The 22,291-nt window shown below is 42.2% G+C and overlaps 1 protein-coding gene across 1 annotated transcript in view; it reads left to right on the forward strand.

Moving 5' to 3' along the window:
• Positions 1 to 22,291, forward strand: part of LOC139759817 (uncharacterized) — a 112,695-nt gene that overhangs the window by 68,069 nt on the left and 22,335 nt on the right. The window contains 1 exon segment of the mRNA XM_071682305.1: positions 10,118 to 10,209. Within this exon segment, the coding sequence (XP_071538406.1) occupies positions 10,118 to 10,209 (92 nt within the window).

Raw genomic sequence — 22,291 nt, forward strand, 5'->3', positions numbered from 1 at the left:
TGATCGAGTAAGTAGTAATAGGGTAGGAGAGATGTGAGGTAATAAAAAGAGTGTGGTTTAGAGAGCAGAAGAGGGTGTTTTGAAATGGTTTGGTCACATGGAGAGAATGAGTGAGGAAAGATTGACTAAGAGGATATATGTGTCAGAGGTGGAGGGAACGAGGAGAAGTGTGAGACCAAATTGGAGGTGGAAAGATGGAGTGAAAAAGATTTTGAGTGATTGGGGCCTGAGCATACAGGAGGGTGAAAGGTGTGCAAGGAATAGAGTGAATTGGAACGATGTGGTATACCGGGGTCGACGTTCTGTCAATGGATTGAACCAGGGCATGTGAAGTGTCTGGGGTAAACCATGGAAAGTTCCATGGGGCCTGGATGTGGAAAAGGATCTATGGTTTCGGTGCATTATTATATGACAGCTAGATACTGAGTGTGAACGAAAGTGGCCTCTGTTGTCTTTTCCTAGCGATACCTCGCGCACATGAGGGGGGAGGGGATTGTTATTTCAAGTGTGGTAGGGGTGGCGATGGGAATGAAAAAAAGGCGGACAGTATGAATTATGTATATGTGTGTATGTATAAGTCTGTGTGTGTATATATATGTATACGTTGAGATTTATAGGTATGTATATTTGTGTGTGTGGACGTGTATGTATATACATGTGTATGTGGGTGGGTTAGGCCATTCTTTTGTCTGTTTCCTTGCGCTGCCTCACTAATGCGGGAGACAGTGACAAAGCAAAATGAGTAAATAAATGAATAAAATATATATATATATATATATATATATATATATATATATATATATATATATATATATATATATATATATATTTTTTCCTTTGTCGCTGTCTCCCGCGTTTGCGAGGTAGCACAAGGAAGCATATGAAAGAAATGGCCCAACCCGCCCCCATACACATGTATATACATACGTCCACACACGCAAATATACATACCTACACAGCTTTCCATGGTTTACCCCAGATGCTTCACATGCCCTGATTCAATACACTGACAGCACGTCAACCCCGGTATACCACATCAATCCAATTCACTCTATTCCTTGCCCTCCTTTCATCCTCCTGCATGTTCAGGCCCCGATCACACAAAATCTTTTTCACTCCATCTTTCCACCTCCAATTTGGTCTCCCACTTCTCCTCGTTCCCTCCACCTCCAACACATATATCCTCTTGGTCAATCTTTCCTCACTCATTCTCTCCATGTGCCCAAACCATTTCAAAACACCCTCTTCTGCTCTCTCAACCACGCTCTTTTTATTTCCACACATCTCTCTTACCCTTACGTTACTTACTCGATCAAACCACCTCACACCACACATTGTCCTCAAACATCTCATTTCCAGCACATCCATCCTCCTGCGCACAACTCTATCCATAGCCCACACCTCGCAACCATACAACATTGTTGGAACCCCTATTCCTTCAAACATACCTATTTTTGCTTTCCAAGATAATGTTCTCGACTTCCACACATTCTTCAAGGCTCCCAGAATTTTCGCCCCCTCCCCCACCCTATGATCCACTTCCGCTTCCATGGTTCCATCCGCTGCCAGATCCACTCCCAGATATCTAAAACACTTTACTTCCTCCAGTTTTTCTCCATTCAAACTTACCTCCCAATTGACTTGACCCTCAACCCTACTGTACCTAATAACCTTGCTCTTATTCACATTTACTCTTAACTTTCTTCTTTCACACACTTTACCAAACTCAGTCACCAGCTTCTGCAGTTTCTCACATGAATCAGCCACCAGCGGTGTATCATCAGCGAACAACAACTGACTCACTTCCCAAGCTCTCTCATCCCCAACAGACTTCATACTTGCCCCTCTTTCCAAAACTCTTGCATTCACCTCCCTAACAACCCCATCCATAAACAAATTAAACAACCATGGAGACATCACACACCCCTGCCGCAAACCTACATTCACTGAGAACCAATCACTTTCCTCTCTTCCTACACGTACACATGCCTTACATCCTCGATAAAAACTTTTCACTGCTTCTAACAACTTGCCTCTCACACCATATATTCTTAATACCTTCCACAGAGCATCTCTATCAACTCTATCATATGCCTTCTCCAGATCCATAAATGCTACATACAAATCCATTTGCTTTTCTAAGTATTTCTCACATACATTCTTCAAAGCAAACACCTGATCCACACATCCTCTACCACTTCTGAAACCACAATGCTCTTCCCCAATCTGATGCTCTGTACATGCCTTCACCCTCTCAATCAATACCCTCCCATATAATTTACCAGGAATACTCAACAAACTTATACCTCTGTAATTTGAGCACTCACTGGGGATAGGGGAGAAAGAATTCTTCCCACGTATTCCCTGCGTGTCGTAGAAGGCAACTAAAAGGGAAGGGAGCGGGGGGCTGGAAATCCTCCCCTCTCTTTTTTTTTTTTTTTTTTTTTCCAAAGGAAGGAACAGAGAAGGGGGCTGGATGAGGATGTTTCCTCAGAGGCCCAGTCCTCTGTTCTTAACACTACCTCGCTGACGCGGGAAATGGCGAATAGTATGAAAGAAAAAAAGAAAGCTGTATATATATATATATATATATATATATATATATATATATATATATATATATATATATATATATATATATATTGTATTGTTGACTGGTGGTAAGGTTATTTAATGTATGTATGACTCATGGTGAGGTGCCTCAGGATTGGCGGAATGCGTGCATAGCGCCATTGTACAAAGGCAAAGTGGATGAGAGTGAGTGCTCAAATTACAGAGTATTCCTGGTAAATTATATGGGAGGGTATTGATTGAGATGGTGAAGGCATGTACAGAGCATCAGACTGGGGAAGAGCAGTGTGGTTTCAGAAGTGGTAGAGGATGTGTGGATCAGGTGTTTGCTTTGAAGAATGTATGTGAGAAATACTTAGAAGAGCAAATGAATTTGTATGTATCATTTATGGATCTGGAGAAGGCATATGATAGAGTTGAAAGAGATGCTCTGTGGAAGGTATTAAGAATATATGGTGTGGGTGGCAAGTTGTTAGAAGCAGTGAAAAGTTTTTATCGAGGATGTAAGGCATGTGTATGTGTAGGAAGAGAGGAAAGTGATTGGTTCTCAGTGAATGTAGGTTTGCGGCAGGGGTGTGTGATGTCTACATGGTTGTTTAATTTGTTTATGGATGGGGTTGTTAGGGAGGTGAATGCAAGAGTTTTCGAAAGAGGGGCAAGTATAAAGTCTGTTGTGGATGAGAGAGCTTGGGAAGTGAGTCAGTTTTTGTTCGCTGATGATACAGCGCTGGTGGCTGATTCATGTGAGAAACTGCAGAAGCTGGTGACTGAGTTTGGTAAAGTGTGTGAAAGAAGAAAGTTAAGAGTAAATGTGAATAAGAGCAAGGTTATTAGGTACAGTAGGGTTGAGGGTCAAGTCAATTGGGAGGTAAGTTTAAATGGAGAAAAACTGAAGGAAGTAAAGTGATTTAGATATGTGGGAGTGGATCTGGCAGTGGATGGAACCATGGAAGCGGAAGTGAATCATAGGGTGGGGGAGGGGATGAAAATCCTGGGAGCCTTGAAGAATGTGTGGAAGTCGAGAACATTATCTCGGAAAGCAAAAATAGGTATGTTTGAAGGAATAGTGGTTCCAACAATGTTGTATGGTTGCGAGACGTGGGCTATGGATAGAGTTGTGCGCAGGAGGGTGGATGTGCTGGAAATGAGATATAAGGGTGAGAGAGATGTGTGGAAATAAAAAGAGCGTGGTTGAGAGAGCAGAAGAGGGTGTTTTGAAATGGTTTGGTCACATGGAGAGAATGAGTGAGGAAAGATTGACCAAGAGGATATATGTGTCGGAGGTGGAGGGAACGAGGAGAAGAGGGAGACCAAATTGGAGGTGGAAAGATGGAGTGAAAAAGATTTTGTGTGATCGGGGCCTGAACATGCAGGAGGGTGAAAGGAGGGCAAAGAATAGAGTGAATTGGAGCGATGTGGTATACCGGGGTTGACGTGCTGTCAGTGGATTGAATCAAGGCATGTGTATGGGGGTGGGTTGGGACATTTCTTTCTTCTGTTTCCTTGCGCTACCTCGCAAACGCGGGAGACAGCAAAAAAAAAAATATATATATATATATATATATATATATATATATATATATATATTATCCCTGGGGATAGGGGAGAAAGAATACTTCCCACGTATTCCCTGCGTGTCGTAGAAGGCGACTAAAAGGGGAGGGAGCGGGGGGCTGGAAATCCTCCCCTCTCATTATTTTTTTTTTTAATTTTCCAAAAGAAGGAACAGAGAAGGGGGCCAGGTGATGATATTCCCTCAAAGGCCCAGTTCTCTGTTCTTAACGCTACCTCGCTAACGCGGGAAATGGCGAATAGTTTGAAAAAAAAGAAAAATATATATATATATATATATATATATATATATATATATATATATATATATATATATATAGGGGATAACGAATACTTCCCACGCATTCCTCACGTGTTGTAGAAGGCGACTAAAGGGGACGGGAGCGGGAGGGTTGGAAACCCTCCCCTCCTTTCATTTTAACTTTCTAAAAGGGGAAACAAGAAGGAGTCATGAGGGGAGTGCTCATCCTCCTCAAAGGCTCAGATTGGGGTGTCTAAATGTGTGTAGATGTAACCAAGATGAGAAAAAAGGAGAGATAGGTAGTATCCTTTGAGTTAAGGAACCTAGATGTTTTGGCTCTAAGTGAAACAAAGCTCAAGTGTAAAGGGAAAGAGTGGTTTGGGAATGTCTTGGGAGTAAAGCCAGGGGTTATTGAGAGGACAGGAACAAGGGAAGGAGTAGGACTACTCCTGAAACAGAAGTGGTGGGAGTATGTGATAGAGTGTAAGAAAGTAAATTATAGATTGATATTGGTAAAACTGAAAGTGGATGGAGAGAGATGGGAGATTATTGGTGCATATGCACCTGGGCATGAGAAGAAAGATCATGAGAGGCAAGCATTTTGGGAGCAGCTGAGTAAGTGTGTTAGTAGTTTTGATGCATGAGACCGGGCTATAGTGAAGGGTGATTTGAATGCAAAGGTGAGTAATGTGGAAGTTGAGGGAATAATTGATGTACATAGGGTGTTCAGTGTTGTAAATGGAAATGGTGAAGAGCTTGTAGATTTATGTGCTGAAAAAGGACTGGTGATGGGGAATAACTGGTTTAAAAGAGATGTACATAAGTACACTTATGTAAGTAGGAGAGATGGCTAGAGAGCGTTATTGGATTACGTGTTAAGTGATAGGCCTGTGAAAGAGAGACTTTTGGATGTTAATGTGCTGAGAGGTGCAACTGGAGGGATGCCTGATCATTATCTTGTGGAGGCGAAGGTGAAGATTTGTAGAGGTGTACAGAAAAGAGAGAATTTTGGGGTGAAGAGAGTGGTGAGAGTAAGTGAGCTTGGGAAGGAGACGTGTTTGAGGAAGTAGAAGGAGAGACTGATTGCAGAATGGAAAAAGGTGAGAACAAAGGACGTATGGGGAGTAGGGGAGGAATGGGATGTATTTATGGAAGCAGTGACGGCTTGTGCAAGGGATGCTTATGGCATGAGAAGTATGGGAGGTGGGCAGATTAGAAAGGGTAGTGAGTGGTGGGATGAATAAGTAAGATTATTAGTGAAAGAGAAGAGAGAGGCATTTAGACAATTTTTGTAGGGAAATAATGCAAATGACTGGGAGATGTTTAAAAGAAAGAGGGATGAGGTCAAGAGAAAGGTGCAAGAGGTGAAAAAGAGGGCAAATGAGAGTTGGGGTGAGAGAGTATCATTAAATTTTAGGGAGAATAAAAAGATGTTTTGGAAGGAGGTAAATAAAGTGCGTAAGACAAGGGAACAAATGGGGACTTCAGTGAAGGGGGTAAATGGGGAGGTGATAACAAGTAGTGATGATGTGAGAAGGAGATGGAGTGAGTATTTTGAAGGTTTGTTGAATGTGTTTGATGATAGAGTGGCAGATATAGGGTGTTTTGGTCGAGGTGGTGTGCAAAGTGAGAGGGTTAGGGTGAATGATTTGGTAAACAGAGAAGAGGTAGTAAAAGCTTTGCGGAAGATGAAAACCGGCAAGGCAGCGGGTTTGGATGGTATTGCAGTGAAATTTATTAAAAAAGGGGGTGAGTGTATTGTTGACTGGTTGGTGAGGTTATTTAATGTATGTATGACTCATGGTGAGGTGCCTGAGGATTGACGGAATGCTTGCATAGTGCCATTGTACAAAGGGAAAGGGGATAAAAGTGAGTGCTCAAATTACAGAGGTATAAGTTTGTTGAGTATTCCTGGTAAATTATATGGGAGGGTATTGATTGAGAGGGTGAAGGCATGTACAGAGCATCAGATAGGGGAAGAGCAGTGTGGTTTCAGAAGTGGTAGAGGATGTGTGGATCAAGTGTTTGCTTTGAAGAATGTATGTGAGAAATACTTAGAAGAGCAAATGGATTTGTATGTAGCATTTATGGATCTGGAGAAGGCATATGATAGAGTTGATAGAGATGCTCTGTGGAAGATTTTAAGAATATATGGTGTAGGAAGTAAGTTGTTAGAAGCAGTGAAAAGTTTTTATTGAGGATGTAAGGCATGTGTGTGTGTAGGAAGAGAGAAAAGTGATTGGTTCTCAGTGAATGTTAGTTTGCGGCAGGGGGTGCCTTATGTCTCCATGATCGTTTAATTTGTTTATGAATGGGTTTGTTAGGGAGGTGAATGCAAGAGTTTTGGAAAGAGGGGCAAGTATAAAATCTGTTGTGGATGAGAGAGCTTGGGAAGTGAGTCAGTTGTAGTTCGCTGATGATACAGCGCTGGTGGCTGATTCATGTGAGAAACTGCAGAAGCTGGTGACTGAGTTTGGCAAACTGTGTGAAAGAAGAAAACTGAGAGTAAACGTGAATAAGAGCAAGGTTATTAGGTACAGTAGGGTTGAGGGACAAGTCAATTGGGAGGTAAGTTTGAATGGAGAAAAACTGGAGGAAGTGAAGTGTTTAGATATGTGGGAGTGGATTTGGCAGTGGATGGAACCATGGAAGCGGAAGTGAATCATAGAGTGGGGGAAGGGGCGAAAGTTCTGGGTGCGTTGAAGAACTTGCGGAAGTTGAGAACGTTATCTTGTAAAGCAAAAATGCTTATGTTTAAAGGAATAGTGGTTCCAACAATGATATATGGTTGCAAGGCGTGGGCTATAGATAGAGTTTTGTGGAGAAGAATAGATGTGCTGGAAATGAGATGTTTGAGGACAATATGTGGTGTGAAGTGGTTTGAACGAATAAGTATTGAAAGGGTAAGAGAGATGTGTGGTAATAAAAAGAGTGTGGTTGAGAGAGCAGAAAAGATGTTTTGAAATGGTTTGGTCATATGGAGAGAATGAGTGAGGAAAGATTGACAAAGAGGATATATGTGTGAGAGGTGGATTGAACGAGAAGTGGGAGACCAAATTGGGGGTGGAAAGATGGAGTGAAAAAGATTTTGAGTGATCGGGGCCTGAACATGCAGGAGGGTGAAAGGCGTGTAAGGAATAGAGTGAATTGGAACGATGTGGTATACCGGGGTCGACATGCTGTCACTGGATTGAATCAGGGCTTGTGAAGCGTCTGGGTAAACCATGGAAAGTTCTGTGGGGCCTGGATGTGGAAAGGGAGCTGTGGTTTCGGTGCATTATACATGACATCTAGAGAAAAAGTGTGAACGAATGTGGCCTTTGTTGTCTTTCCTAGCGCTGCCTCGTGCTCATGCAGGGATAGGGGGTTTTTATTTTATGTGTGGCGGGGTGGCGACGGAAATGAATAATGGCAGATAGTATGAATTATGTACATGTGTATATATGTATATGTCTGTGTGTGTATAGTGTATATATGTATATGTCTGTGTATATATATGTATACATTGAGATGTATAGGTATGTATATGTGCGTGTGTAGATGTGTATGTATATACATGTGTATGTGGGTGGGTGGGCCATTCTTTCTTCTGTTTCCTTGCGCTACCTCGCTAACATGGGAGGCAGCGACAAAGTATAATAAATAAATAGATATAAATATATATATACACCACACATTCCTATGAGTTCACGGGGAAAATGAAACTCGTGAAGTTCCCAAGGGCACTTTCGTGTAATAATCACATTATCGGGGTGACGCAAGAGAGAAATATAAGTCAGTTGATATACAACAAAGAGACGTGGCTAGGACGCTGTTTGGTAAACATGTGATTGTCTTTTCGTTTTATATCAGTTGACTGTTATATTTCTCTCTTGTGTCTCCCTTGATGATGTTATTATTATGCAAAAGTGCACTTGGGAAGTTATCGAGTTTCATGTTTCCTGTGGACTCATAGGAATATACTTGATCACGCACAAGATTGTGATCCCTTCCAGTATATATACTTTTTTTTTTCTTTTTTTTTTTTTGTCGCTGTCTCCCGCATTTGCGAGGTAGCACAAGGAAACAGACGAAAGAAATGGCCCAACCCACCCCCATACACATGTATATACATACGTCCACACACGCAAATATACATACCTACACAGCTTTCCATGGTTTACCCCAGACGCTTCACATGCCCTGATTCAATCCACTGAGAGCACATCAACCCCGGTATACCACATCGATCCAATTCACTCTATTCCTTGCCCTCCTTTCACCCTCCTGCATGTTCAGGCCCCGATCACACAAAATCTTTTTCACTCCATCTTTCCACCTCCAATTTGGTCTCCCACTTCTCCTCGTTCCCTCCACCTCCGACACATATATCCTCTTGGTCAATCTTTCCTCACTCATTCTCTCCATGTGCCCAAACCATTTCAAAACACCCTCTTCTGCTCTCTCAACCACGCTCTTTTAATTTCCACACATCTCTCTTACCCTTACGTTACTTACTCGATCAAACCACCTCACACCACACATTGTCCTCAAACATCTCATTTCCAGCACATCCATCCTCCTGCGCACAACTCTATCTATAGCCCACGCCTCGCAACCATACAACATTGTTGGAACCACTATTCCTTCAAACATACCCATTTTTGCTTTCCGAGATAATGTTCTCGACTTCCACACATTCTTCAAGGCTCCCAGGATTTTCGCCCCCTTCGTCACCCTATGGTTCACTTCCGCTTCCATGATTCCATCCGCTGCCAGATCCACTCCCAGATATCTAAAACACTTTACTTCCTCCAGTTTTTCTCCATTCAAACTTACCTCCCAATTGACTTGACCCTCAACCCTACTGTACCTAATAACCTTGCTCTTATTCACATTTACTCTTAACTTTCTTCTTTCACACACTTTACCAAACTCAGTCACCAGCTTCTGCAGTTTCTCACATGAATCAGCCACCAGCGCTGTATCATCAGCGAACAACTGACTCACTTCCCAAGCTCTCTCATCCCCAGCAGACTTCATACTTGCCCCTCTTTCCAAAACTCTTGCATTCACCTCCCTAACAACCCCATCCATAAACAAATTAAACAGCCATGGAGACATCACACACCCCTGCCTCAAACCTACATTCACTGAGAACCAATCACTTTCCTCTTTTCCTACACGTACACATGCCTTACATCCTCGATAAAAACTTTTCACTGCTTCTAACAACTTGCCTCCCACACCATATATTCTTCATACCTTCCACAGAGCATCTCTATCAACTCTATCATATGCCTTCTCCAGATCCATAAATGCTACATACAAATCCATTTGCTTTTCTAAGTATTTCTCACATACATTCTTCAAAGCAAACACCTGATCCACACATCCTCTACCACTTCTGAAACCACACTGCTCTTCCCCAATCTGGTGCTCTGTACATGCCTTCACCCTCTCAATCAATACCCTCCCATATAATTTACCATATTATACATATTTACATTATTTGCTGCATCTGTTTTTGGCCATGGTGTGCAAGGCATTGATTGACTGGATGTGATAAAATTCAGATCTTTTTCAAGGAACTTTATGTATGATTTCACTTTGACTGTAAATTTGTATATCAAGTGTCCCTGTTATACTTCCTTCCCATAATATTCTATAGATTCAGTATTTATTAGAGATATATTTTTGAAATATGCAGTGAATAAACCTTAAGTATCCACGTTCATAATCTCCAAATTACAGGTTTAAAAGGCGCAAGGGTCAGGGAGTTCCCAACAATCGTTATGGCAACAATTCCCAACCCAGTACTCCATTAAAGGTCAAGACTGGTGACAGTAAGTTTTCACTTCATTATTGTCTTATATCCATTTAGGATTTTATATTTCAGGCTTGACTGTATTTGTTCCTATTGTATGCAGGTAACACAGTTTCCATTTTAGTTTGTGTGAAATGTGGTTGGAAGAGTGGGTAGACATGAAAATGGAGTGAAGTATGAAAATGGAGTCAGTATATTGGAATATGAAATTTGCATAGTTATTTTAGAATGAGTAAAGATATTAAAAGAACAAGCCTAGACATTGGGGTGAATAACCCCAGACTCCATGATGTATCTACAAGGTAAGTAAAAAAAGTTTTGGGGGTTTGATTGAAAATATCTTTCATAAGGAAGAGACTGCTTTACCATGCAGTAGTAGCTGAAGCAGCCCCAAGGTTGTATGGACCTTAATCTTTTCATAAAATCCAAAGAAAATGGTGTTTGGTAGCTGAAGCACTTCATACCCTAGAGGTGACCAGCTCACAAACCAAAGGTCAACAAGATAAAGGCTGCAGGGGAGTGAGGAACAGGACATATTAGAACTTAGGTGCTTTGGTGAGCAAAAAAAGACATACTTTAAGGTTTGAGAAGATCTGTTCTGTTTTAAAAGCATTATCTTACAAGATTATGTGGCTAATAAAGGGAAACATGGGTAGATGCTACCTGCACATCACTTTTGTAAAGTCCTCAATCAAGCTGACTTAACAACTCCCCTACACCTGTTCTTGCCATATCATTATCAAAGTAGCCCTTAAGTTCAATATATGAAGCAGGCCTCAACACTGAAGTGTTTACCAACTACAGCCAAAGAGATGGGTAGATATGCTTGACAGGGATGACTTTCCCCACTAAACAGAGAAATAATGTTTAAGTTCAGTTTTTCTTTGTAAAAAACAATCACTTCCTTCAGGTGTTTGGGAACGTTGACCAGTTTCTTCCAGAGATCAGTTATATGGGAAATGTTGAGGAGCTATTGGTACTGAATGAAGTCAGGAAAACTAGCTATTTAGTGTATTATGTTGTGTTAGGTGTAATGGCAGTATGGGCCAAGTTGGTTAAAGCTTACTCTTGTGCTGTAAGAGGAGTGGACGATAGCCACAATGGAGTATGATGAAAGAGACTTTTTGATTTTCAGGAGTACGTAGTTTTAAAATTCAAAATGTATGAAAGCTGGTGGATGTGTTGGAAATGAAATATTTAAAGACAGTATGTGGTGTGAGTAGGGTTGACTGAATGAGAAATGATAGGGTAAGAGATAGGTAAAGTAGTAAGAAGAGTATGTATGAGAGAAATGATAGGGTAAGAGAGAGGTGTGATAGTAAGAAGAGAGCTGAAGAGGGTGTTTTGAAATGGTTTGGACATAGGAAAAGGATGAGTGAGGGGAGGCTGAGTAAGAGGGTATAAATACTGGAAATGGAAGATACGGAGAGAAGGGGGAAACCAAGGAGGAGATGTCAGGATGGAATGAAAGATGCTTTCAGTTATTAGATTCTGAACATGCAGGAGGGTGTGAGCCATGCAAGAGATAGAGTAAATTTGGATGATGTGGTATACAAGGGAGACATGTTATCATTGTGCTGAACCAGGACATATAAAGTGGTCAGAAAACCTTGGAAAGGTCTTTGGGGCTTGGCTGTGGACAGAAGGGTTCTAATTTTGGTGCGTCATATATGACATGAGCAGATGTTCCAGGCACTACCTTGCTATATAGTTTTTTAATCCCCCAAGGTTTGAAAGATTATTTTCACATTAGTGGTAAGAAAGAGGAGGAAGTGGAAAGTCACTGGCCCTGGTGTTAGGCTTATCCTGTGTTATTGCATCAAACTGGCTGAATCAGTTTTCATCAAATTTAACACTTTTATATTTTTATTGCTACACTTTTCGTAATTTCAGTTTTTAAGATCATTAAGAATTGTATCCTTGTCATTTCCTTCAACACATATCAAACATTTGTTTGAGCTGTTCATAACAAGTCCATTTTGGTCAAGACATCAGTTGTAGACAGAGAGACAGACAAACAGGGTCACTCATCTCTCTCTCACACACACACACACACACACACACACACACACACACACACACACACACACACTACACACGCACACACACGAAGAGTGATCACTGTTTCTTTCAGGAGTTTTCTAGGTCTGCAGCTCATAAAGCTTACCCAAGTAGTGATGTCATATTCTGCAAAGTGTTTTGGACTACCTCTACTCTTGTGTCCCCAGGTCTTTTTCTTTGCTGAGCTTCTCTTAATAAAAAGCACTTCATAATTCCATATTTTGTTTCATTCAGTTTATAGATATGAATGCATTTGGCTGTCCACTAATAAGTGTAAAATAACTTACTTCCTTTGGCGAATTTAGGTGGATGTGCTAACAGATGCTGCTGCCTGTGAAGCCACATTGCCAAAACTTTTATAACCTCACAGTTACAGAGTCCCCCACTCATTTAAGATGCTTCCAGATACACTTAGAATGTTTATGTTATTCTGGAAAGAAAAAAAATTATAGACAGCTTACAAATTTGCTGTGACTGAGCTTCAGCTGAGTGGGTGTGGAGTGAGGGGGGGGTGGGCAGAAGGGACTGGGGAAAGAAGCCACATATGCCACGATTATTATCAGTTGGTTAGCTGTAATTGCTAAATAAAACATTACAGTGGTTCATAGTATCCTAAATTACTAAGCAGCAGCTTTACTACTTATATAATGTTTTATTGTTCCTGTATTGCAGCATCATGATGTGCTTAGATAACTAACCTTTCCAATGTGGCAGCAACACCTACTTGCCGGGGACACTCTTGTGCCATCCATCCTCCTATATAACCCACCCACCACGACCTTCAGAACTGTTAAATGCTGATCTGTTTTCAACCAGTGTTGAAGCTTATATGTATAACATTAATTTTGTTTGTATTCCTTCATCCAGTTCCCTCCCATACCAGCCACCCATAGTTCTACCTGCCTTGAGCGCATGTCACCCACTTTTAGACTTTCTTCCTCTCTGGATATTATTTCATTGTGTTATTATTATTATATTTATTTTTTTTATTTTGCTTTGTCGCTGTCTCCCGCGTTAGCGAGGTAGCGCAAGGAAACAGACGAAAGAATGGCCCAACCCACCCACACACACATGTATATACATACATGTCGACACACACACAAATATACATACCTATACATCTCACTGTATACATATATATACACACACAGACATATACATATATACACATGTACATAATTCATACTATCTGCCTTTATTCATTCCCATTGCCACCTCGCCACACATGAAATAACAACCCCCTCCCCCCTTATGTGTGCAAGGTAGCGCTAGGAAAAGACAACAAAGGCCACATTCATTCACACTCAGTCTGAAGCTGTCATGTAATCATGCACCGAAACCACAGCTCCCTTTCCACATCCAGGCCCCACAGAACTTTCCATGGTTTACCCCAGATGCTTCACATGCCATGGTTCAATCCATTGACAGCACGTTTACCCCGGTATACCACATCGTTCCAATTCACTCTATTCCTTGCACGCCTTTCACCCTCCTGCATGTTCAGGCCCTGAACACAAAATCTTTTTCACTCCATCTTTCCACCTCCAATTTGGTCTCCCACTTCTCCTCATTCCCTCCACCTCTGACACATATATCCTCTTTGTCAATCTTTCCTCACTCATTCTCTCCATGTAACCAAACCATTTCAAAACATCCTCTTCTGCTCTCTCAACCACACTCTTTTTATTACCACACATCTCTCTTACCCTAATATAACTTACTCGATCAAACCACCTCACTCCACATATTGTCCACAAACATCTCATTTCCAACACATCCACCCTCCTGCACACAACTCTATCCATAGCCCATGCCTCGCAACAATACAACATTGTTGGAACCACTATTCCTTCAAACATACCCATTTTTGCTTTCCGCGATAATCTTCTCGACTTCCACACATTCTTCAAGGCTCCCAGAATTTTCGTCCTATCCCCCACCTTATGATTCACTTCCGCTTCCATGGTTCCATATATATATATATATATATATATATATATATATATATTTTGACAAGAAAATAGTGAAGTTGGAGAAAAATGTAGCTTAGACATTGAAGCTTATTGACACAGTGGTGAAATTGATGAGAACTGCTATTGACGTTTGTGTGAATAAATTGTACATTTCCTTTTCCATAGCCAGAGGTTGAACCATTATGTGACATTCATTTTTTTTCATTCATTTCAAGCTAAAAGTTTGTTTTCTAAATTGTTTCTTACATTTTTCATATGTATATATATGTATGTGTGTGTGTGTGTGTGTATGTGCATATGTGTGTGTGTGTGTGTGTGTGTGTGTGTATGTATATATATATGTATATTATCCCTGGGGATAGGGGTGAAAGAATACTTCCCACGTATTCCTCGCGTGTCGTAGAAAGCGACTAGAGGGGACGGGAGCGGGGGGCCGGAAATCCTCCCCTCCTTGTATTAACTTTCTAAAATGGGAAACAGAAGAAGGAGTCACGCAGGGAGTGATCATCCTCCTCGAAGGCTCAGAGTGGGGTGCCTAAATGTGTGTGGATGTAACCAAGATGTGAAAAAAGGAGAGATAGGTAGTATGTTTGAGGAAAGGAACCTGGATGTTTTGGCTCTGAGTGAAACGAAGCTCAAGGGTAAAGGGGAAGAGTGGTTTGGAAATGTCTGGGGAGTGAAGTCAGGGGTTAGTGAGAGGACAAGAGCAAGGGAAGGAGTAGCAATACTCCTGAAACAGGAGTTGTGGGAGTATGTGATAGAATGTAAGAAAGTAAATTCTCGATTAATATGGGTAAAATTGAAAGTTGATGGAGAGAGGTGGGTGATTATTGGTGCATATGCACCTGGGCATGAGAAGAAAGATCATGAGAGGCAAGTGTTTTGGGAGCAGCTAAATGAGTGTGTTAGCGGTTTTGATGCACGAGACCGGGTTATAGTGATGGGTGATTTGAATGCAAAGGTGAGTAATGTGGCAGTTGAGGGAATAATTGGTATGCATGGGGTGTTCAGTGTTGTAAATGGAAATGGTGAAGAGCTTGTAGATTTATGTGCTGAAAAAGGACTGATGATTGGGAATACCTGGTTTAAAAAGCGAGATATACATAAGTATACTTATGTAAGTAGGAGAGATGGCCAGAGAGCGTTATTGGATTACGTGTTAATTGACAGGCGTGCGAAAGAGAGACTTTTGGATGTTAATGTGCTGAGAGGTGCAACTGGAGGGATGTCTGATCATTATCTTGTGGAGGCTAAGGTGAAGATTAGTATGGGTTTTCAGAAAAGAGGAGTGAATGTTGGGGTGAAGAAGGTGGTGAGAGTAAGTGAGCTTGGGAAGGAGACCTGTGTGGGGAAGTACCAGGAGAGACTGTGTACAGAATGGAAAAAGGTGAGAACAATGGAAGTAAGGGGAGTGGGGGAGGAATGGGATGTATTTAGGGAATCAGTGATGGATTGCGCAAAAGATGCTTGTGGCATGAGAAGAGTGGGAGGTGGGCTGTTTAGAAAGGGTAGTGAGTGGTGGGATGAAGAAGTAAGAGTATTAGTGAAAGAGAAGAGAGAGGCATTTGGACGATTTTTGCAGGGAAAAAATGCAATTGAGTGGGAGAAGTATAAAAGAAAGAGACAGGAGGTCAAGAGAAAGGTGCAAGAGGTGAAAAAAAGGGCAAATGAGAGTTGGGGTGAGAGACTATCAGTAAATTTTAGGGAGAATAAAAAGATGTTCTGGAAGGAGGTAAATAGGGTGCGTAAGACAAGGGAGCAAATGGGAACTTCAGTGAAGGGCGTAAATGGGGAGGTGATAACAAGTAGCGGTGATGTGAGAAGGAGATGGAATGAGTATTTTGAAGGTTTGTTGAATGTGTCTGATGACAGAGTGGCAGATATAGGGTGTTTTGGTCGAGGTGGTGTGCAAAGTGAGAGGGTTAGGGAAAATGATTTGGTAAACAGAGAAGAGGTAGTAAAAGCTTTGCGGAAGATGAAAGCCGGCAAGGCAGCAGGTTTGGATGGTATTGCAGTGGAATTTATTAAGAAAGGGGGTGACTGTATTGTTGACTGGTTGGTAAGGTTATTTAATGTATGTATGACTCATGGTGAGGTGCCTGAGGATTGGCGGAATGCGTGCATAGTGCCATTGTACAAAGGCAAAGGGGATAAGAGTGAGTGCTCAAATTACAGAGGTATAAGTTTGTTGAGTATTCCTGGTAAATTATATGGGAGGGTATTGATTGAGAGGGTGAAGGCATGTACAGAGCATCAGATTGGGGAAGAGCAGTGCGGTTTCAGAAGTGGTAGAGGATGTGTGGATCAGGTGTTTGCTTTGAAGAATGTATGTGAGAAATACTTAGAAAAGCAAATGGATTTGTATGTAGCATTTATGGATCTGGAGAAGGCATATGATAGAGTTGATAGAGATACTCTGTGGAAGGTATTAAGAATATATGGTGTGGGAGGCAAGTTGTTAGAAGCAGTGAAAAGTTTTTATCGAGGATGTAAGGCATGTGTACGTGTAGGAAGAGAGGAAAGTGATTGGTTCTCAGTGAATGTAGGTTTGCGGCAGGGGTGTGTGATGTCTCCATGGTTGTTTAATTTGTTTATGGATGGGGTTGTAAGGGAGGTAAATGCAAGAGTCCTGGAAAGAGGGGCAAGTATGAAGTCTGTTGGGGATGAGAGAGCTTGGGAAGTGAGTCAGTTGTTGTTCGCTGATGATACAGCGCTGGTGGCTGATTCATGTGAGAAACTGCAGAAGCTGGTGACTGAGTTTGGTAAAGTGTGTGGAAGAAGAAAGTTGAGAGTAAATGTGAATAAGAGCAAGGTTATTAGGTACAGTAGGGGTGAGGGTCAAGTCAATTGGGAGGTGAGTTTGAATGGAGAAAAACTGGAGGAAGTGAAGTGTTTTAGATATCTGGGAGTGGATCTGTCAGCGGATGGAACCATGGAAGCGGAAGTGGATCATAGGGTGGGGGAGGGGGCGAAAATTTTGGGAGCCTTGAAAAATGTGTGGAAGTCGAGAACATTATCTCGGAAAGCAAAAATGGGTATGTTTGAGGGAATAGTGGTTCCAACAATGTTGTATGGTTGCGAGGCGTGGGCTATGGATAGAGATGTGCGCAGGAGGATGGATGTGCTGGAAATGAGATGTTTGAGGACAATGTGTGGTGTGAGGTGGTTTGATCGAGTAAGTAACGTAAGGGTAAGAGAGATGTGTGGAAATAAAAAGAGCGTGGTTGAGAGAGCAGAAGAGGGTGTTTTGAAATGGTTTGGGCACATGGAGAGAATGAGTGAGGAGAGATTGACCAAGAGGATATATGTGTCGGAGGTGGAGGGAACGAGGAGAAGAGGGAGACCAAATTGGAGGTGGAAAGATGGAGTGAAAAAGATTTTGTGTGATCGGGGCCTGAACATGCAGGAGGGTGAAAGAAGGGCAAGAAATAGAGTGAATTGGAGTCATGTGGTATACAGGGGTTGACGTGCTGTCAGTGGATTGAAGCAAGGCATGTGAAGCGTCTGGGGTAAACCATGGAAAGCTGTGTAGGTATGTATATTTGCGTGTGTGGACGTGTGTATGTACATGTGTATGGGGGGGGGGTTGGGCCATTTCTTTCGTCTGTTTCCTTGCGCTACCTCGCAAACGCGGGAGACAGCGACAAAGTATAAAAAAAAAAAAAAAAAAAAAAAAAAAAAATATATATATATATTTATTATTATTATTATTATTATTATACTTTGTCGCTGTCTCCTGCGTTTGCAAGGTAGCGCAAGGAAACAGACGAAAGAAATGGCCCAACCCCCCCCATACACATGTATATACACACGTCCACACACGCAAATATACATACCTACACAGCTTTCCATGGTTTACCCCAGACGCTTCACATGCCTTGATTCCATCCACTGACAGCACGTCAACCCCGGTATACCACATCGCTCCAATTCACTCTATTCCTTGCCCTCCTGTCACCCTCCTGTATGTTGAGGCCAAGATCACACAAAATCTTTTTCACTCCATCTTTCCACCTCCAATTTAGTCTCCCTCTTCTCCTCGTTCCCTCCACCTCCGACACATATATCCTCTTGGTCAATCTTTCCTCACTCATTCTCTCCATGTGCCCAAACCACTTCAAAACACCCTCTTCTGCTCTCTCAACCACGCTCTTTTTATTTCCACACATCTCTCTTACCCTTATGTTACTCACTCGATCAAACCACCTCACACCACACATTGTCCTCAAACATCTCATTTCCAGCACATCCATCCTCCTGCGCACAAGTCTATCCATAGCCCACGCCTCGCAACCATACAACATTGTTGGAACCACTATTCCTTCAAACATACCCGTTTTTGCTTTCCGAGATAATGTTCTCGACTTCCACACATTCTTCAAGGCCCCCAGAATTTTCGCCCCCTCCCCCACCCTATGATCCACTTCCGCTTCCATGGTTCCATCCGCTGCCAGATCCACTCCCAGATATCTAAAACACTTCACTTCCTCCAGTTTTTCTCCATTCAAACTCACCTCCCAATTGACTTGACCCTCAACCCTACTGTACCTAATATCCTTGCTCTTATTCACATTTACTCTTAACTTTCTTCTTCCACACACTTTACCAAACTCAGTCACCAGCTTCTGCAGTTTCTCACATGAATCAGCCACCAGCGCTGTATCATCAGCGAACAACAACTGACTCACTTCCCAAGCTCTCTCTTCCCCAACAGACTTCATACTTGCCCCTGTTTCCAAAACTCTTGCATTTACCTCCCTAACAACCCCATCCATAAACAAATTAAACAGCCATGGAGACATCACACACCCCTGCCGCAAACCTACATTCACTGAGAACCAATCACTTTCCTCTCTTCCTACACGTACACATGCCTTACATCCTCGATAAAAACTTTTCACTGCTTCTAACAACTTGCCTCCCACACCATATATTCTTAATACCTTCCACAGAGCATCTCTATCAACTCTATCATATGCCTTCTCCAGATCCATAAATGCTACATACAAATCCATTTGCATTTCTAAGTATTTCTCACATACATTCTTCAAAGCAAACACCTGATCCACACATCCTCTACCACTTCTGAAACCATATATATATATATATATATATATTTTATTTTTTTTTGCTTTGTCGCTGTCTCCCATGTTTGCGAGGTAGCGCAAGGAAACAGACGAAAGAAGTGGCCCAACCCACCCCCATACACATGTATATACATACGTCCACACACGCAAATATACATACCTACACAGCTTTCCATGGTTTACCCCAGACGCATCACATGCCCCGATTCAGTCCACTGACAGCACGTCAACCCCGGTATACCACATCGCTCCAATTCACTCTATTCCTTGCCCTCCTTTCACCCTCCTGCATGTTCAGGCCCCGATCACACAAAATCTTTTTCACTCCATCTTTCCACCTCCAGTTTGGTCTCCCTCTTCTCCTCGTTCCCTCCACCTCCGACACATATATCCTCTTGGTCATTCTTTCCTCACTCATTCTCTCCATGTGCCAAAACCATTTCAAAACACCCTCTTCTGCTCTCTCAACCACGCTCTTTTTATTTCCACACATCTCTCTTACCCTTACGTTACTTACTCGATCAAACCACCTCACACCACAAATTGTCCTCAAACATCTCATTTCCAGCACATCCATCCTCCTGCGCACAACTCTATCCATAGCCCACGCCTCGCAACCATACAACATTGTTGGAACCACTATTCCTTCAAACATACCCATTTTTGCTTTCCGAGATAATGTTCTCGACTTCCACACATTCTTCAAGGCTCCCAGGATTTTCGCCCCCTCCCCCACCGTATGATCCACTTCCGCTTCCATGGTTCCATCCGCTGCCAGATCCACTCCCAGATATTTAAAACACTTTACTTCCTCCAGTTTTTCGCCATTCAAACTTACCTCCCAATTGACTTGACCCTCAACCCTACTGTACCTAATTACCTTGCTCTTATTCACATTTACTCTTAACTTTCTTCTTTCACACACTTTACCAAACTCAGTCACCAGCTTCTGCAGTTTCTCACATGAATCAGCCCCCAGCGCTGTATCATCAGCGAACAACAACTGACTCACTTCCCAAGCTCTCTCATCCCCAACAGACTTCATACTTGCCCCTCTTTCCAAAACTCTTGCATTCCCCTCCCTAACAACCCCATTCATAAACAAATTAAACAACCATATATATATATATATATATATATATATATATATATATATATATATATATATATATATATGTTTTTTTTTTTGTATTTTTTTCTCGCTGTCTCCCGCGTTTGCGAGGTAGCGCAAGGAAACAGACGAAAGAAATGGCCCAACCCACCCCCACACACATGTATATACACACGTCCACACACGCAAATACACGTACCTACACAGCTTTCCATGGTTTACCCCAGACGCTTCACATGCCTTGATTCAATCCACTGACAGCACGTCAACCTCGGTATACCACATCACTCCAATTCACTCTATTCCTTGCCCTCCTTTCACCCTCCTGCATGTTCAGGCCCCGATAACACAAAATCTTTTTCACTCCATCTTTCCACCTCCAGTTTGGTCTCCCTCTTCTCCTCGTTCCCTCCACCTCCGACACATATATCCTCTTGGTCATTCTTTCCTCACTCATTCTCTCCATGTGCCAAAACCATTTCAAAACACCCTCTTCTGCTCTCTCAACCACGCTCTTTTTATTTCCACACATCTCTCTTACCCTTACGTTACTTACTCGATCAAACCACCTCACACCACAAATTGTCCTCAAACATCTCATTTCCAGCACATCCATCCTCCTGCGCACAACTCTATCCATAGCCCACGCCTCGCAACCATACAACATTGTTGGAACCACTATTCCTTCAAACATACCCATTTTTGCTTTCCGAGATAATGTTCTCGACTTCCACACATTCTTCAAGGCTCCCAGGATTTTCGCCCCCCTCCCCCACCGTATGATCCACTTCCGCTTCCATGGTTCCATCCGCTGCCAGATCCACTCCCAGATATTTAAAACACTTTACTTCCTCCAGTTTTTCGCCATTCAAACTTACCTCCCAATTGACTTGACCCTCAACCCTACTGTACCTAATTACCTTGCTCTTATTCACATTTACTCTTAACTTTCTTCTTTCACACACTTTACCAAACTCAGTCACCAGCTTCTGCAGTTTCTCACATGAATCAGCCCCCAGCGCTGTATCATCAGCGAACAACAACTGACTCACTTCCCAAGCTCTCTCATCCCCAACAGACTTCATACTTGCCCCTCTTTCCAAAACTCTTGCATTCCCCTCCCTAACAACCCCATTCATAAACAAATTAAACAACCATATATATATATATATATATATATATATATATATATATATATATATATATATATATGTTTTTTTTTTTGTATTTTTTTCTCGCTGTCTCCCGCGTTTGCGAGGTAGCGCAAGGAAACAGACGAAAGAAATGGCCCAACCCACCCCCACACACATGTATATACACACGTCCACACACGCAAATACACGTACCTACACAGCTTTCCATGGTTTACCCCAGACGCTTCACACGCCTTGATTCAATCCACTGACAGCACGTCAACCTCGGTATACCACATCACTCCAATTCACTCTATTCCTTGCCCTCCTTTCACCCTCCTGCATGTTCAGGCCCCGATAACACAAAATCTTTTTCACTCCATCTTTCCACCTCCAGTTTGGTCTCCCTCTTCTCCTCGTTCCCTCCACCTCCGACACATATATCCTCTTGGTCATTCTTTCCTCACTCATTCTCTCCATGTGCCAAAACCATTTCAAAACACCCTCTTCTGCTCTCTCAACCACGCTCTTTTTATTTCCACACATCTCTCTTACCCTTACGTTACTTACTCGATCAAACCACCTCACACCACAAATTGTCCTCAAACATCTCATTTCCAGCACATCCATCCTCCTGCGCACAACTCTATCCATAGCCCACGCCTCGCAACCATACAACATTGTTGGAACCACTATTCCTTCAAACATACCCATTTTTGCTTTCCGAGATAATGTT

This window comes from Panulirus ornatus, chromosome 34 (genome assembly GCF_036320965.1).
Source record: "Panulirus ornatus isolate Po-2019 chromosome 34, ASM3632096v1, whole genome shotgun sequence".
Classification (NCBI taxonomy): domain Eukaryota; kingdom Metazoa; phylum Arthropoda; class Malacostraca; order Decapoda; family Palinuridae; genus Panulirus; species Panulirus ornatus.